This window comes from Saccoglossus kowalevskii, chromosome 4 (genome assembly GCF_978046115.1).
Source record: "Saccoglossus kowalevskii chromosome 4, keSacKowa6.1, whole genome shotgun sequence".
NCBI lineage: Eukaryota > Metazoa > Hemichordata > Enteropneusta > Harrimaniidae > Saccoglossus > Saccoglossus kowalevskii.
The window spans coordinates 39,932,078-39,947,612 of record NC_140644.1 but is presented as its reverse complement, the minus strand read 5'-3'; the positions used below and the strand labels follow the sequence as shown (position 1 = coordinate 39,947,612).

General features: G+C 36.3%; 1 protein-coding gene across 1 annotated transcript in view; it reads right to left on the bottom strand.

Annotated features, from left to right (window-relative positions):
• Positions 1-1,245: 1,245 nt before the first annotated feature.
• The window catches only part of LOC102801818 (beta-sarcoglycan-like), a 34,189-nt gene continuing 19,899 nt past the window's right edge, over positions 1,246-15,535 (bottom strand). Inside the window, exons 5-6 of the mRNA XM_085498104.1 lie at positions 14,901-15,035; positions 1,246-1,505 (exon numbers count right to left, since the gene is read on the bottom strand). Coding sequence (XP_085354230.1) covers positions 1,278-1,505; positions 14,901-15,035 — 363 coding nt within the window. The 3' untranslated portion in view covers positions 1,246-1,277. The remainder of the gene's footprint in view (positions 1,506-14,900; positions 15,036-15,535) is intronic.

Genomic DNA, 15,535 nt, shown 5'->3' with positions numbered 1-15,535 from the left:
GGGGGGGGGGCATTATGCATAAGCACTTCATGGAATGGAGGTGGCAAAGCTGATGAAGCAAATAAATTTTTGATTTTGATTTGAATGAGGCTGATGAAAACAATGTGTTGACTAAAATGTAGTTAGCAACAAAAACAGTAATTTGGTTATTTAAAATATATATACTAGTATACCTGATTGTTTGAATTTTGTCATTGCCATGGAGTTTACTTAAAATGATGAGCAAAGACTCATCAATGTATGAACCAAGTTTGAGCAAAATCTGTCCATGCACAACCAAGATCCAGTTCCAAAACGACACAAATGATTAATTTTAGCCATTAAATGGCTTTTCTGCCTCAGTTACAACTTCAGGATTAGCACTGTAAGTGCTAAGAAAAAACCACAACGGTATGGTTTCAACACACTGCTCATTGAGCTACCTATAACTCAATGTCAGTCATTGGCTTTTTATTCTATGGTGTTTTGTGTTAGATCATGAATATTCATAAGTTGATCTTCCCTATATATCTTCCATCATTGCTGTCAGGCTTTATCCTGTGCATTGAAAATATGCTGAATCGGAAGAATGAATGCAGCCACTGACACAAAACAGAATTAATTTTAAAAATTGGGTATATAAACTTTATTTTAAATATAGATGTAAACAAAAACACAAGTTGTCAAAACATAACTAAACATACAAGAAGCGGTTAATATTAAATAAGTGTTATATAAACAATCATAATACAGAAAGAGCACATACAAATTGTATTCAATATTAGGATGTGAACTTGGCAGTGACTAGAAATACCTACACTTGAAACCTGATTTATTAAGGAACAAGTGAAACATTTTTTTTAAAGACATGACACCTCTCCCCTCCCTGAAAGAAAGAGACCACCAACCAAAAGGAAAATAATTAAAAAACAAACAAACAAACTAACATTCCATAAAATCAAACTAAAACAAAATTGCATACTGTTGAGTAACCATAATAGATAATAAAACATTGTAACATACTGAACTATGTTTAGTTATGAAATCACTGATAAAATTGTTCACCAACAGAAAATCTGATATTACATAATTTCCATTAAAATCAATATGCATTAAAACTGCATCAAAAATAATGAAGTCTTCTATTTATGTATTTATTTCAGTTTTAGAATTATCATATAAATCTACCATACAAAGTTAGACATGATTGAGTAGTGTAACACTACATGGCTATTCACTTATAAACACCTTTTACCAACAATTCCATTTCTGCTACAACCATTCCCCCACCAACCTCTTTATGTATCTGTTGATATGCTACAAGGGTTCACATCATTATTTGCACGTGAGCATGCATGACGCTCACCAGGCTGCACCTCAACACGGAAGAGTTTGCCACTTGGCAAACATATACACAGTTTGTATGTGGTGATAGCATCAGCTAAAAAGCTATTCCCCTTGACCAACGGTAGATCTGTTAATCTGAGTTGTATCCCATTCTTCCCATCAAGCACCATAGTTTCATCCTGCAAAATAAAATTAAAAACCTTTATTATAGAGACATAGGGTTAACAACTGAAAGTAACGTGGCAACGTAATATTAACATGTCACACAGTAAGATGCACATCTGGCAACGTAATATTAACATGTCACACAGTAAGATGCACATCTGGCAACGTAATATTAACATGTCACATAGTAAGGTGCACATGTGGCAACGTAATACCGGATTCTGCCGTAAATTCGTCCATTCGAAAAATCGCCCTGGGCGGTTTCACGGCTGGTGGGCCCTTATTTGGGGTTAAAATTTTCAAAACATTATCATCAAATTTTTTTAGGGGCTTATATTTTTATTGAAAAATCGACCTAAGCCGATTTTCAACGCCGGCAGTTGGACCACCCAAAACAAAAGAAACTATTACAGAAGCTAATCTAAAATGTTATACATTTTTTTCTTGCTGGATTAAAAAGTAGACAGCGCATCTTTCTCCAAAAAAAATCACATTAACGAACCTCAATTGTGGATTATTTAAACAATAATGAACGACCCACCAACCCATAATGGGCGAAAGCTCACTTTGTGCGACATATATGTACGAGGCGCGAGTCAACGCTGAGGTAATACAAGTCACGTCGGTCTTTCGTCGATCTCGTTTAGCAAATTTTGTAGTACTACTCACTACAAAAACAGAACAAATTCATCTCTCTGTACTGGTAGACATACATTGTACCCCCCATTTCGTTTATCGCATTTGCTTGGATAAATTATCCTTGATTAACCTAACTTCATCAACACGATAGGGCGAACTAATCAGGAGGCCACAAGGATAGCGGCATCAGTCGCGGAATCTAGAAGCGCGCATACTAGATGGAACGCTTCGACCGAACGCGCGTTAGCGTACAGAGCAGACGACAATTCCCTCACAATATTGTCTGATTTCGATATTGGAATCCGCTGTTATTGGTTTTATTTGATGCTATTTTTGGTATTAAATACTTGTTATCCAACAATTTCTCTTCTTTTTCAATAGTTTCTTCTTTATTCGTTTTTGAAAATAACATTGTATTCATATCCATGGGACAGGGCCTTGATGCTCAATTATACATAATTGAGCATCAAGGCCCTGTCCCATGGATATGAATACAATTATGAATACAATACATTATCGCGAAAAATCTGCTGCAATGACGTCATAAAATCCACTGGTATTGATAATGCTATAATATAATACCTAGTAATGATTATAATAATGTGCAAAAAATAAATTCGTTGAATTGTTATGAAATGCAAATAAATTTCAACTTATTTCATTGTAAGCGAATGATTCCGATCGCATTTTCAACGCTCGCAACTCCTCGATGCTGTAGAAATGAATATCCACCATGTTTGACCTGAGACTGTGTTCTTTGACCTGACAGGTCAAATCGATAATTAACCAATGAAAACGATGAATGATGCCAACATGTTCAAAATACCATAGCTCATTTAAATATGTTAATGTTATTGAACGCAGCACAAAAGATTTGCCGATGTTGTTGTACGATCTTTTGACTTGGATTTTGATGAAAAAGCGGCAGGATTTGTTTTTAAATAAAAAAATTAATTTGAAGAATAATTTAACATTGTTTACAGCGATAACAGCTCATTGTCGAAACAAAGCTAACCCATTCACGCTCGTCGCAATAAACATCAATACTCTTGTCAATGACAAAGGCGAAACTTTTAGGAATCAGAAAAGATTAAAATAACACCTTAAAAAAACTGCCGAAAAATCACCCTGGGCGGTTTCTTGGTCCCAATTTTTTTTAAAAAAAACCCAAACTGCCGTTTAACGGCCCTGGGCGAATTTACGGCAGAATCCGGTATTAACATATCACATAGTAAAGTGTACATGTGGCAAAGTAATATCACCATGTCACATAGTAAGGTGCACATGTGGCAATATAATATTGACATGTCAGATAGTAAGGTGCACATGTGGCAACATAATATTGACATGTCACATAGTAAGGTGCACATGTGGCAACATAATATTGACATGTCACATAGTAAGGTGCACATGTGGCAAAGTAATATTAACATGTCACATAGTAAGGTGCACATGTGGCAAAGTAATATTAACATGTCACATAGTAAGGTGCACATGTGGCAACATAATATTAACATGTCACATAGTAAGGTACACATGTGGCAAAGTAATATTAACATGTCACATAGTAAGGTGCACATGTGGCAAAGTAATATTAACATGTCACATAGTAAGGTGCACATGTGGCAAAGTAATATTAACATGTCACATAGTAAGGTGCACATGTGGCCAAGTAATATTAACATGTCATATAGTAAGGTGCACATGTGGCAAAGTAATATTAACATGTCACATAGTAAGGTGCACATGTGGCAACATAATATTAACATGTCAAATAGTAAGGTGCATATGTGGCAACATAATATTGACATGTCAAATAGTAAGGTGCACATGTGGCAACATAATATTAACATGTCAAATAGTAAGGTGCACATGTGGCAACATAATATTGACATGTCAAATAGTAAGGTGCACATGTGGCAAAGTAATATTAACATGTCACATAGTAAGGTGCACATGTAGTCAAGTAATATTAACATGTCACATAGTAAGGTGCACATGTGGCAAAGTAATATTAACATGTCACATAGTAAGGTGCACATGTAGCCAAATAATATTAACATGTCACATAGTAAGGTGCACATGTGGCCAAGTAATATCACCATGTCACATAGTAAGGTGCACATGTGGCAAAGTAATATTAACATGTCACATAGTAAGGTGCACATGTGGCAAAGTAATATTAACATGTCACATAGTAAGGTGCATATGTGGCAAAGTAATATTAACATGTCAAATAGTAAGGTGCACATGTGGCCAAGTAATATCACCATGTCACATAGTAAGGTGCACATGTGGCAACATAATATCAAAATGTCACATAGTAAAGTGCACATGTGGCAAAGTAATATCACCATGTCACATAGTAAGGTGCACATGTGGCAAAGTAATATTATCATGTCACATAGTAAGGTGCACATGTGGAAAAGTAATATTAACATGCCACACAGTAAGGTGCACATGTGGCAAAGTAATATTAACATGTCACATAGCAAGGTGCACATGTGGCAAAGTAATATCACCATGTAACATAGTAAGGTGCACATATGGCAAAGTAATATCACCATGTCACATAGTAAGGTGCACATGTGGCCAAGTAATATTAACATGCCACACAGTAAGGGGCACATATGGCAACATAATATCAAAATGTCACATAGTAAAGTACACATGTGGCAAAGTAATATTAACATGTAACATAGTAAGGTGCACATGTGGCAACGTAATATCAAAATGTCACATAGTAAAGTACACATGAGGCAAAGTAATATTATCATGTCACATAGTAAGGTGCACATGTGACAAAGTAATATTAACATGTCACATAGTAAGGTGCACATGTGGCAAAGTAATATTAACATGTCACATAGTAAGGTGCACATGTGGCAACATAGTATTAACATGTCACGTAGTAAGGTGCACATGTGGCAAAGTAGTATTAACATGTCACGTAGTAAGGTGCACATGTGGAAAAGTAATATTAACATGTCACATAGTAAGGTACACATGTGGCAACGTAATATCAAAATGTCACATAGTAAGGTGCACATGTGGCAAAGTAATAATATCATGTCACATAGTAAGGTGCACATGTGGCAAAGTAATAAATATAAACATGTCACATAGTAAGGTGCATATGTGGCAAAGTAATATCACCATGTCACATAGTAAGGTGCACATGTGGCAAAGTAATATTAACATGTCACATAGTAAGGTGCACATGTAGCCAAGTAATATTAACATGTCACATATTAAGGTGCACATGTGACAAAGTAATATTAACATGTCAAATAGTAAGATACACATGTGGCCAAGTAATATTAACATGCCACACAGTAAGGTGCACATGTGGCAAAGTAATATTAACATGTCACATAGTAAGGTGCACATGTGGCAAAGTAATATTAACATGCCACACAGTAAAGTGCACATGTGGCAAAGTAATATTAACATGTCACATAGTAAGGTGCACATGTAGCCAAGTAATATTAACATGTCACATAGTAAGGTGCACATGTGACAAAGTAATATTAACATGTCACATAGTAAGGTGCACATGTGGCAAAGTAATATTAACATGTCACATAGTAAGGTGCACATGTAGCCAAGTAATATTAACATGTCACATAGTAAGGTTCACATGTGACAAAGTAATATTAACATGTCACATAGTAAGGTGCATATGTGGCAAAGTAATATTAACATGCCACACAGTAAGGGGCACATGTGGCAACATAATATCAAAATGTCACATAGTAAAGTGCACATGTGGCAAAGTAATATCAACATGTCACATAGTAAGGTGCACATGTGGCAAAGTAATATTAACATGTCACATAGTAAGGTGCACATGTGGCAAAGTAATATCACCATGTCACATAGCAAGGTGCACATGTGGCAAAGTAATATCACCATGTCACATAGTAAGGTGCACATGTGGCAAAGTAATATTAACATGTCACATAGTAAGGTGCACATGTAGCCAAGTAATATTAACATGTCACATAGTAAGGTGCACATGTGGCAAAGTAATATTAACATGTCACATAGTAAGCTGCACATGTGGCAAAGTAATATTAGCATGTCACATAGTAAGGTGCACATGTGGCAAAGTAATATTAACATGTCACATAGTAAGGTGCACATGTGGCAAAGTAATATTAATATGCCACATAGTAAGGTGCACATGTGGCAAAGTAATATTAACATGTCACACAGTAAGGGTTTCACACGCAACGTAATATTACCGTAATTGGTATAGTACAGGTGTGATGGTTCAAATACTAAAATGGCAACAGTAACAAAAAGACTTCCCTGGCGGCGATGATAAAATACGAACACGGAGCCAACAGATGAGGTTTCAACAGGTACTGGTATTATTATACTCTGCAAACATCAAGTACAATAACGCGGTAAAACTCCACTACTCCAATAACTAGATACTTAAACTCCAATACAATTCAACGAGATCTCCGATCTGATCTCAGTGCTGAACAACTCCCCTATATATACCCATACTGTCTATAAATAGACCATTACATCAGCATACATAATGAGTCTGGAACTTACTACAAATTTCTAGAATGTTCCATTACCTTCTATTGCCTTCTACAGTGTCCTATTACCTATTCAACCAACTTCTAAAAATTCCACCCAGACACAGTACGGTTCTAGCACATTCTCAGTCACACGGAAATGGTAAACAAGTCGTATGCGACAAAGGGGCACATGTGGCAAAGTAATATTAACATGTCAAATAGTAAGGTGCACATGTGGCCAAGTAATATCACCATGTCACATAGTAAGGTGCACGTGGCAAAGTAATATTAACATGTCACATAGTAAGGTGCACATGTAGCCAAATAATATTACCATGTCACATAGTAAGGTGCACATGTGGCAAAGAAATATTAACATGTCACATAGTAAGGTGCACATGTGGCCAAGTAATATCACCATGTCACATAGTAAGGTGCACATGTGGCAAAGTAATATTAACATGTCAAATAGTAAGGTGCACATGTGGCCAAGTAATATCACCATGTCACATAGTAAGGTGCACATGTGGCAAAGTAATATTAACATGTCACATAGTAAGGTGCACATGTAGCCAAATAATATTAACATGTCACATAGTAAGGTGCACATGTGGCCAAGTAATATCACCATGTCACATAGTAAGGTGCACATGTGGCAAAGTAATATTAACATGTCACATAGTAAGGTGCACATGTGGCAAAGTAATATTAACATGTCACATAGTAAGGTGCATATGTGGCAAAGTAATATTAACATGTCAAATAGTAAGGTGCACATGTGGCCAAGTAATATCACCATGTCACATAGTAAGGTGCACATGTGGCAAAGTAATATTAACATGTCACATAGTAAGGTGCACATGTAGCCAAATAATATTACCATGTCACATAGTAAGGTGCACATGTGGCAAAGTAATATTAACATGCCACACAGTAAGGGGCACTTGTGGCAACATAATATCAAAATGTCACATAGTAAAGTGCACATGTGGCAAAGTAATATCAAAATGTCACATAGTAAAGTGCACATGTGGCAAAGTAAAATTACCATGTCACATAGTAAGGTGCACATGTGGCAAAGTAATATTAACATGCCACACAGTAAGGGGCACTTGTGGCAACATAATATCAAAATGTCACATAGTAAAGTGCACATGTGGCAAAGTAATATCAAAATGTCACATAGTAAAGTGCACATGTGGCAAAGTAATATTAACATGTCACATAGTAAGGTGCACATGTGGCAACATAATATCAAAATGTCACATAGTAAAGTGCACATGTGGCAAAGTAATATCACCATGTCACATAGTAAGGTGCACATGTGACAAAGTAATATTATCATGTCACATAGTAAGGTGCACATGTGGCAAAGTAATATTAACATGCCGCACAGTAAGGTGCACATGTGGCAAAGTAATATCACCATGTCACATAGTAAGGTGCACATGTGGCAAAGTAATATTAACATGTGGCAAAGAAATATCACCATGTCACATAGTAAGGTGCACATGTGGCAAAGTAATATTAACATGTCAAATAGTAAGGTGCACATGTGGCCAAGTAATATCACCATGTCACATAGTAAGGTGCACATGTGGCAAAGTAATATTAACATGTCACATAGTAAGGTGCACATGTGGCAAAGTAATATTAACATGTCACATAGTAAGGTGCACATGTGGCAAAGTAATATTAACATGCCACACAGTAAGGTGCACATGTGGCAAAGTAATATTAACATGTCACATAGTAAGGTGCACATGTGGCAAAGTAATATTATCATGTCACATAGTAAGGTGCACATGTGGCAAAGTAATAAATATAAACATGTCACATAGTAAGGTGCACATGTGGCAAAGTAATATCACCATGTCACATAGTAAGGTGCACATGTGGCAAAGTAATATTAACATGTCACATAGTAAGGTGCACATGTAGCCAAGTAATATTAACATGTCACATATTAAGGTGCACATGTGACAAAGTAATATTAACATGTCAAATAGTAAGATACACATGTGGCCAAGTAATATCACCATGTCACATAGTAAGGTGCACATGTGGCAAAGTAATATTAACATGTCACATAGTAAGGTGCACATGTGGCAAAGTAATATTAACATGTCACATAGTAAGGTGCACATGTGGCAAAGTAATATTAACATGCCACACAGTAAGGTGCACATGTGGCAAAGTAATATTAACATGCCACACAGTAAGGTGCACATGTGGCAAAGTAATATTAACATGCCACACAGTAAAGTGCACATGTGGCAAAGTAATATTAACATGTCACATAGTAAGGTGCACATGTAGCCAAGTAATATTAACATGTCACATAGTAAGGTGCACATGTGACAAAGTAATATTAACATGTCACATAGTAAGGTGCACATGTGGCAAAGTAATATTAACATGTCACATAGTAAGGTGCACATGTAGCCAAGTAATATTAACATGTCACATAGTAAGGTTCACATGTGACAAAGTAATATTAACATGTCACATAGTAAGGTGCATATGTGGCAAAGTAATATTAACATGCCACACAGTAAGGGGCACATGTGGCAACATAATATCAAAATGTCACATAGTAAAGTGCACATGTGGCAAAGTAATATTAACATGTCACATAGTAAGGTGCACATGTGGCAAAGTAATATTAACATGTCACATAGTAAGGTGCACATGTGGCAAAGTAATATCACCATGTCACATAGCAAGGTGCACATGTGGCAAAGTAATATCACCATGTCACATAGTAAGGTGCACATGTGGCAAAGTAATATTAACATGTCACATAGTAAGGTGCACATGTAGCCAAGTAATATTAACATGTCACATAGTAAGGTGCACATGTGGCAAAGTAATATTAACATGTCACATAGTAAGGTGCACATGTGGCAAAGTAATATTAGCATGTCACATAGTAAGCTGCACATGTGGCAAAGTAATATTAACATGTCACATAGTAAGGTGCACATGTGGCAAAGTAATATTAATATGCCACATAGTAAGGTGCACATGTGGCAAAGTAATATTAACATGTCACACAGTAAGGGTGTCACACGCAACGTAATATTACCGTAATTGGTATAGTACAGGTGTGATGGTTCAAATACTAAAATGGCAACAGTAACAAAAAGACTTCCCTGGCGGCGATGATAAAATACGAACACGGAGCCAACAGATGAGGTTTCAACAGGTACTGGTATTATTATACTCTGCAAACATCAAGTACAATAACGCGGTAAAACTCCACTACTCCAATAACTAGATACTTAAACTCCAATACAATTCAACAAGATCTCCGATCTGATCTCAGTGCTGAACAACTCCCCTATATATACCCATACTGTCTATAAATAGACCATTACATCAGCATACATAATGAGTCTGGAACTTACTACAAATTTCTAGAATGTTCCATTACCTTCTATTGCCTTCTACAGTGTCCTATTACCTATTCAACCAACTTCTAAAAATTCCACCCAGACACAGTACGGTTCTAGCACATTCTCAGTCACACGGAAATGGTAAACAAGTCGTATGCGACAAAGGGGCACATGTGGCAAAGTAATATTAACATGTCAAATAGTAAGGTGCACATGTGGCCAAGTAATATCACCATGTCACATAGTAAGGTGCACATGTGGCAAAGTAATATTAACATGTCACATAGTAAGGTGCACATGTAGCCAAATAATATTACCATGTCACATAGTAAGGTGCACATGTGGCAAAGAAATATTAACATGTCACATAGTAAGGTGCACATGTGGCCAAGTAATATCACCATGTCACATAGTAAGGTGCACATGTGGCAAAGTAATATTAACATGTCAAATAGTAAGGTGCACATGTGGCCAAGTAATATCACCATGTCACATAGTAAGGTGCACATGTGGCAAAGTAATATTAACATGTCACATAGTAAGGTGCACATGTAGCCAAATAATATTAACATGTCACATAGTAAGGTGCACATGTGGCCAAGTAATATCACCATGTCATATAGTAAGGTGCACATGTGGCAAAGTAATATTAACATGTCACATAGTAAGGTGCACATGTGGCAAAGTAATATTAACATGTCACATAGTAAGGTGCATATGTGGCAAAGTAATATTAACATGTCAAATAGTAAGGTGCACATGTGGCCAAGTAATATCACCATGTCACATAGTAAGGTGCACATGTGGCAAAGTAATATTAACATGTCACATAGTAAGGTGCACATGTAGCCAAATAATATTACCATGTCACATAGTAAGGTGCACATGTGGCAAAGTAATATTAACATGCCACACAGTAAGGGGCACATGTGGCAAAGTAATATCAAAATGTCACATAGTAAAGTGCACATGTGGCAAAGTAATATTACCATGTCACATAGTAAGGTGCACATGTGGCAAAGTAATATTAACATGCCACACAGTAAGGGGCACTTGTGGCAACATAATATCAAAATGTCACATAGTAAAGTGCACATGTGGCAACATAATATCAAAATGTCACATAGTAAAGTGCACATGTGGCAAAGTAATATCACCATGTCACATAGTAAGGTGCACATGTGACAAAGTAATATTATCATGTCACATAGTAAGGTGCACATGTGGCAAAGTAATATTAACATGCCACACAGTAAAGTGCACATGTGGCAAAGTAATATCACCATGTCACATAGTAAGGTGCACATGTGGCAAAGTAATATTAACATGTGGCAAAGAAATATCACCATGTCACATAGTAAGGTGCACATGTGGCAAAGTAATATTAACATGTCACATAGTAAGGTGCACATGTAGCCAAGTAATATAAACATGTCACATAGTAAGGTGCACATGTAGCCAAGTAATATTAACATGTCACATAGTAAGGTACACATGTAGCCAAGTAATATTAACATGTCACATAGTAAGGTGCACATGTAACAAAGTAATATTAACATGTCACATAGTAAGCTGCACATGTGGCAAAGTAATATTAACATGTCACATAGTAAGGTGCACATGTAGCCAAGTAATATTAACATGTCACATAGTAAGGTGCACATGTGGCAAAGTAATATTAACATGTCACATAGTAAGGTGCACATGTGGCAAAGTAATATTAACATGTCACATAGTAAGCTGCACATGTGGCAAAGTAATATTAACATGTCACATAGTAAGGTGCACATGTAGCCAAGTAATATTAAAATGTCACATAGTAAGGTGCACATGTGGCAAAGTAATATTAACATGTCACATAGTAAGGTGCACATGTGGCAAAGTAATATTAACATGTCACATAGTAAGGTGCACATGTGGCAAAGTAATATTAACATGCCACATAGTAAGGTGCACATGTGGCAAAGTAATATTAACATGTCACACAGTAAGGGTGTCACACGCAACGTAATATTACCGTAATTGGTATAGTACAGGTGTGATGGTTCAAATACCAAAATGGCAACAGTAACAAAAAGACTTCCCTGGCGGCGATGATAAAATACGAACACGGAGCCAACAGATGAGGTTTCAACAGGTACTGGTATTATTATACTCTGCAAACATCAAGTACAATAACGCGGTAAAACTCCACTACTCCAATAACTAGATACTTAAACTCCAATACAATTCAACGAGATCTCCGATCTGATCTCAGTGCTGAACAACTCCCCTATATATACCCATACTGTCTATAAATAGACCATTACATCAGCATACATAATGAGTCTGGAACTTACTACAAATTTCTAGAATGTTCCATTACCTTCTATTGCCTTCTACAGTGTCCTATTACCTATTCAACCAACTTCTAAAAATTCCACCCAGACACAGTACGGTTCTAGCACATTCTCAGTCACACGGAAGTGGTAAACAAGTCGTATGCGACAAAGGGGCACATGTGGCAAAGTAATATTAACATGTCAAATAGTAAGGTGCACATGTGGCCAAGTAATATCACCATGTCACATAGTAAGGTGCACATGTGGCAAAGTAATATTAACATGTCACATAGTAAGGTGCACATGTAGCCAAATAATATTACCATGTCACATAGTAAGGTGCACATGTGGCAAAGTAATATTAACATGTCACATAGTAAGGTGCACATGTGGCAAAGTAATATCACCATGTCACATAGTAAGGTGCACATGTGGCAAAGTAATATTAACATGTCAAATAGTAAGGTGCACATGTGGCCAAGTAATATCACCATGTCACATAGTAAGGTGCACATGTGGCAAAGTAATATTAACATGTCACATAGTAAGGTGCACATGTAGCCAAATAATATTAACATGTCACATAGTAAGGTGCACATGTGGCCAAGTAATATCACCATGTCACATAGTAAGGTGCACATGTGGCAAAGTAATATTAACATGTCACATAGTAAGGTGCACATGTGGCAAAGTAATATCAAAATGTCACATAGTAAAGTACACATGAGGCAAAGTAATATTATCATGTCACATAGTAAGGTGCACATGTGACAAAGTAATATTAACATGTCACATAGTAAGGTGCACATGTGGCAACATAGTATTAACATGTCACGTAGTAAGGTGCACATGTGGCAAAGTAGTATTAACATGTCACGTAGTAAGGTGCACATGTGGAAAAGTAATATTAACATGTCACATAGTAAGGTACACATGTGGCAACGTAATATCAAAATTTTACATAGTAAGGTGCACATGTGGCAAAGTAATATTATCATGTCACATAGTAAGGTGCACATGTGGCAAAGTAATATAAACATGTCACATAGTAAGGTGCACATGTGGCAAAGTAATATCACTATGTCACATAGTAAGGTGCACATGTGGCAAAGTAATATTAACATGTCACATAGTAAGGTGCACATGTAGCCAAGTAATATTAACATGTCACATATTAAGGTGCACATGTGACAAAGTAATATTAACATGTCACATACTATGGTGCACATGTGGCTAAGTAATATTAACATGTCAAATAGTAAGATACACATGTGGCCAAGTAATATCACCATGTCACATAGTAAGGTGCACATGTGGCAAAGTAATATTAACATGTCACATAGTAAGGTGCACATGTGGCAAAGTAATATTAACATGCCACACAGTAAGGTGCACATGTGGCAAAGTAATATTAACATGGCACACAGTAAGGTGCACATGTGGCAAAGTAATATTAACATGCCACACAGTAAGGTGCACATGTGGCAAAGTAATATTAACATGCCACACAGTAAAGTGCACATGTGGCAAAGTAATATTAACATGTCACATAGTAAGGTGCACATGTAGCCAAGTAATATTAACATGTCACATAGTAAGGTGCACATGTGACAAAGTAATATTAACATGTCACATAGTAAGGTGCACATGTGGCAAAGTAATATTAACATGTCACATAGTAAGGTGCACATGTAGCCAAGTAATATTAACATGTCACATAGTAAGGTTCACATGTGACAAAGTAATATTAACATGTCACATAGTAAGGTGCATATGTGGCAAAGTAATATTAACATGCCACACAGTAAGGGGCACATGTGGCAACATAATATCAAAATGCCACATAGTAAAGTGCACATGTGGCAAAGTAATATTAACATGTCACATAGTAAGGTGCACATGTGGCAAAGTAATATTAACATGTCACATAGTAAGGTGCACATGTGGCAAAGTAATATCACCATGTCACATAGCAAGGTGCACATGTGGCAAAGTAATATCACCATGTCACATAGTAAGGTGCACATGTGGCAAAGTAATATTAACATGTCACATAGTAAGGTGCACATGTAGCCAAGTAATATTAACATGTCACATAGTAAGGTGCACATGTGGCAAAGTAATATTAACATGTCACATAGTAAGCTGCACATGTGGCAAAGTAATATTAGCATGTCACATAGTAAGGTGCACATGTGGCAAAGTAATATTAACATGTCACATAGTAAGGTGCACATGTGGCAACATAGTATTAACATGTCACATAGTAAGGTGCACATGTGGCAAAGTAATATTAACATGTCACATAGTAAGGTGCACATGTGGCAACATATTACCATGTCACATAGTAAGATGCACATGTGGCACAGTGAAATGACACAGTGAGTAACATGTGGTCCAGTAAGATTACCATATCACACAGTGAGATTCACATGTGACACATTAGCATTCACATGTTACACAGAATAATTAACATATCTTACATATATATGTGATTACATGTCAACACTTACCATATATGTACTCAGTAATACATCATTATTAGCAGTGAGGTTCACAGACTTTCCGTCTACATGTATACCTTCATTACCTCTTACTAATACAGAGTTAGCTTCAATTTTCAGACTGTTTTCAGTGCCACCTGTCACCTGCAGAGCAATAACACATGGTATTCACATTGTCACATTATTTAATTATATCCCATGTTTTATAAAGTATTGGTTTAACAGCATATATGATTCAATCACCAGTGTTAAATCCGTATTGTCAGCAAAACTTGAAAGTCCTTTCAATTTTGAGTAATTTGGCAAATTATCTAAACTAAAAGTTACAACACACAGTAGTTAAACAGGAGTAGAAATGCACTGGGCCTTTGTCTTCACTACAATAAATACTGTTATGAATTGTTGTTTGAATTCTGCTTTGGGTGTTTAGTAACCCCAAACTAACCAAGGTAGTACACAATGCACAAAGTTCATTCAGACACAGTAGTAAAATATGCATCTTATAGGTCCATGCACTGTATTACACGAACATCATTTGTTAATAATTTTGCCAATAAGCACAAGAATTCAGAAATACAACAAATATGGCCGCCAGTCAGCCATTTTGAATCCAATCTGAAAAATAAAATGATGTGCATCAGGAA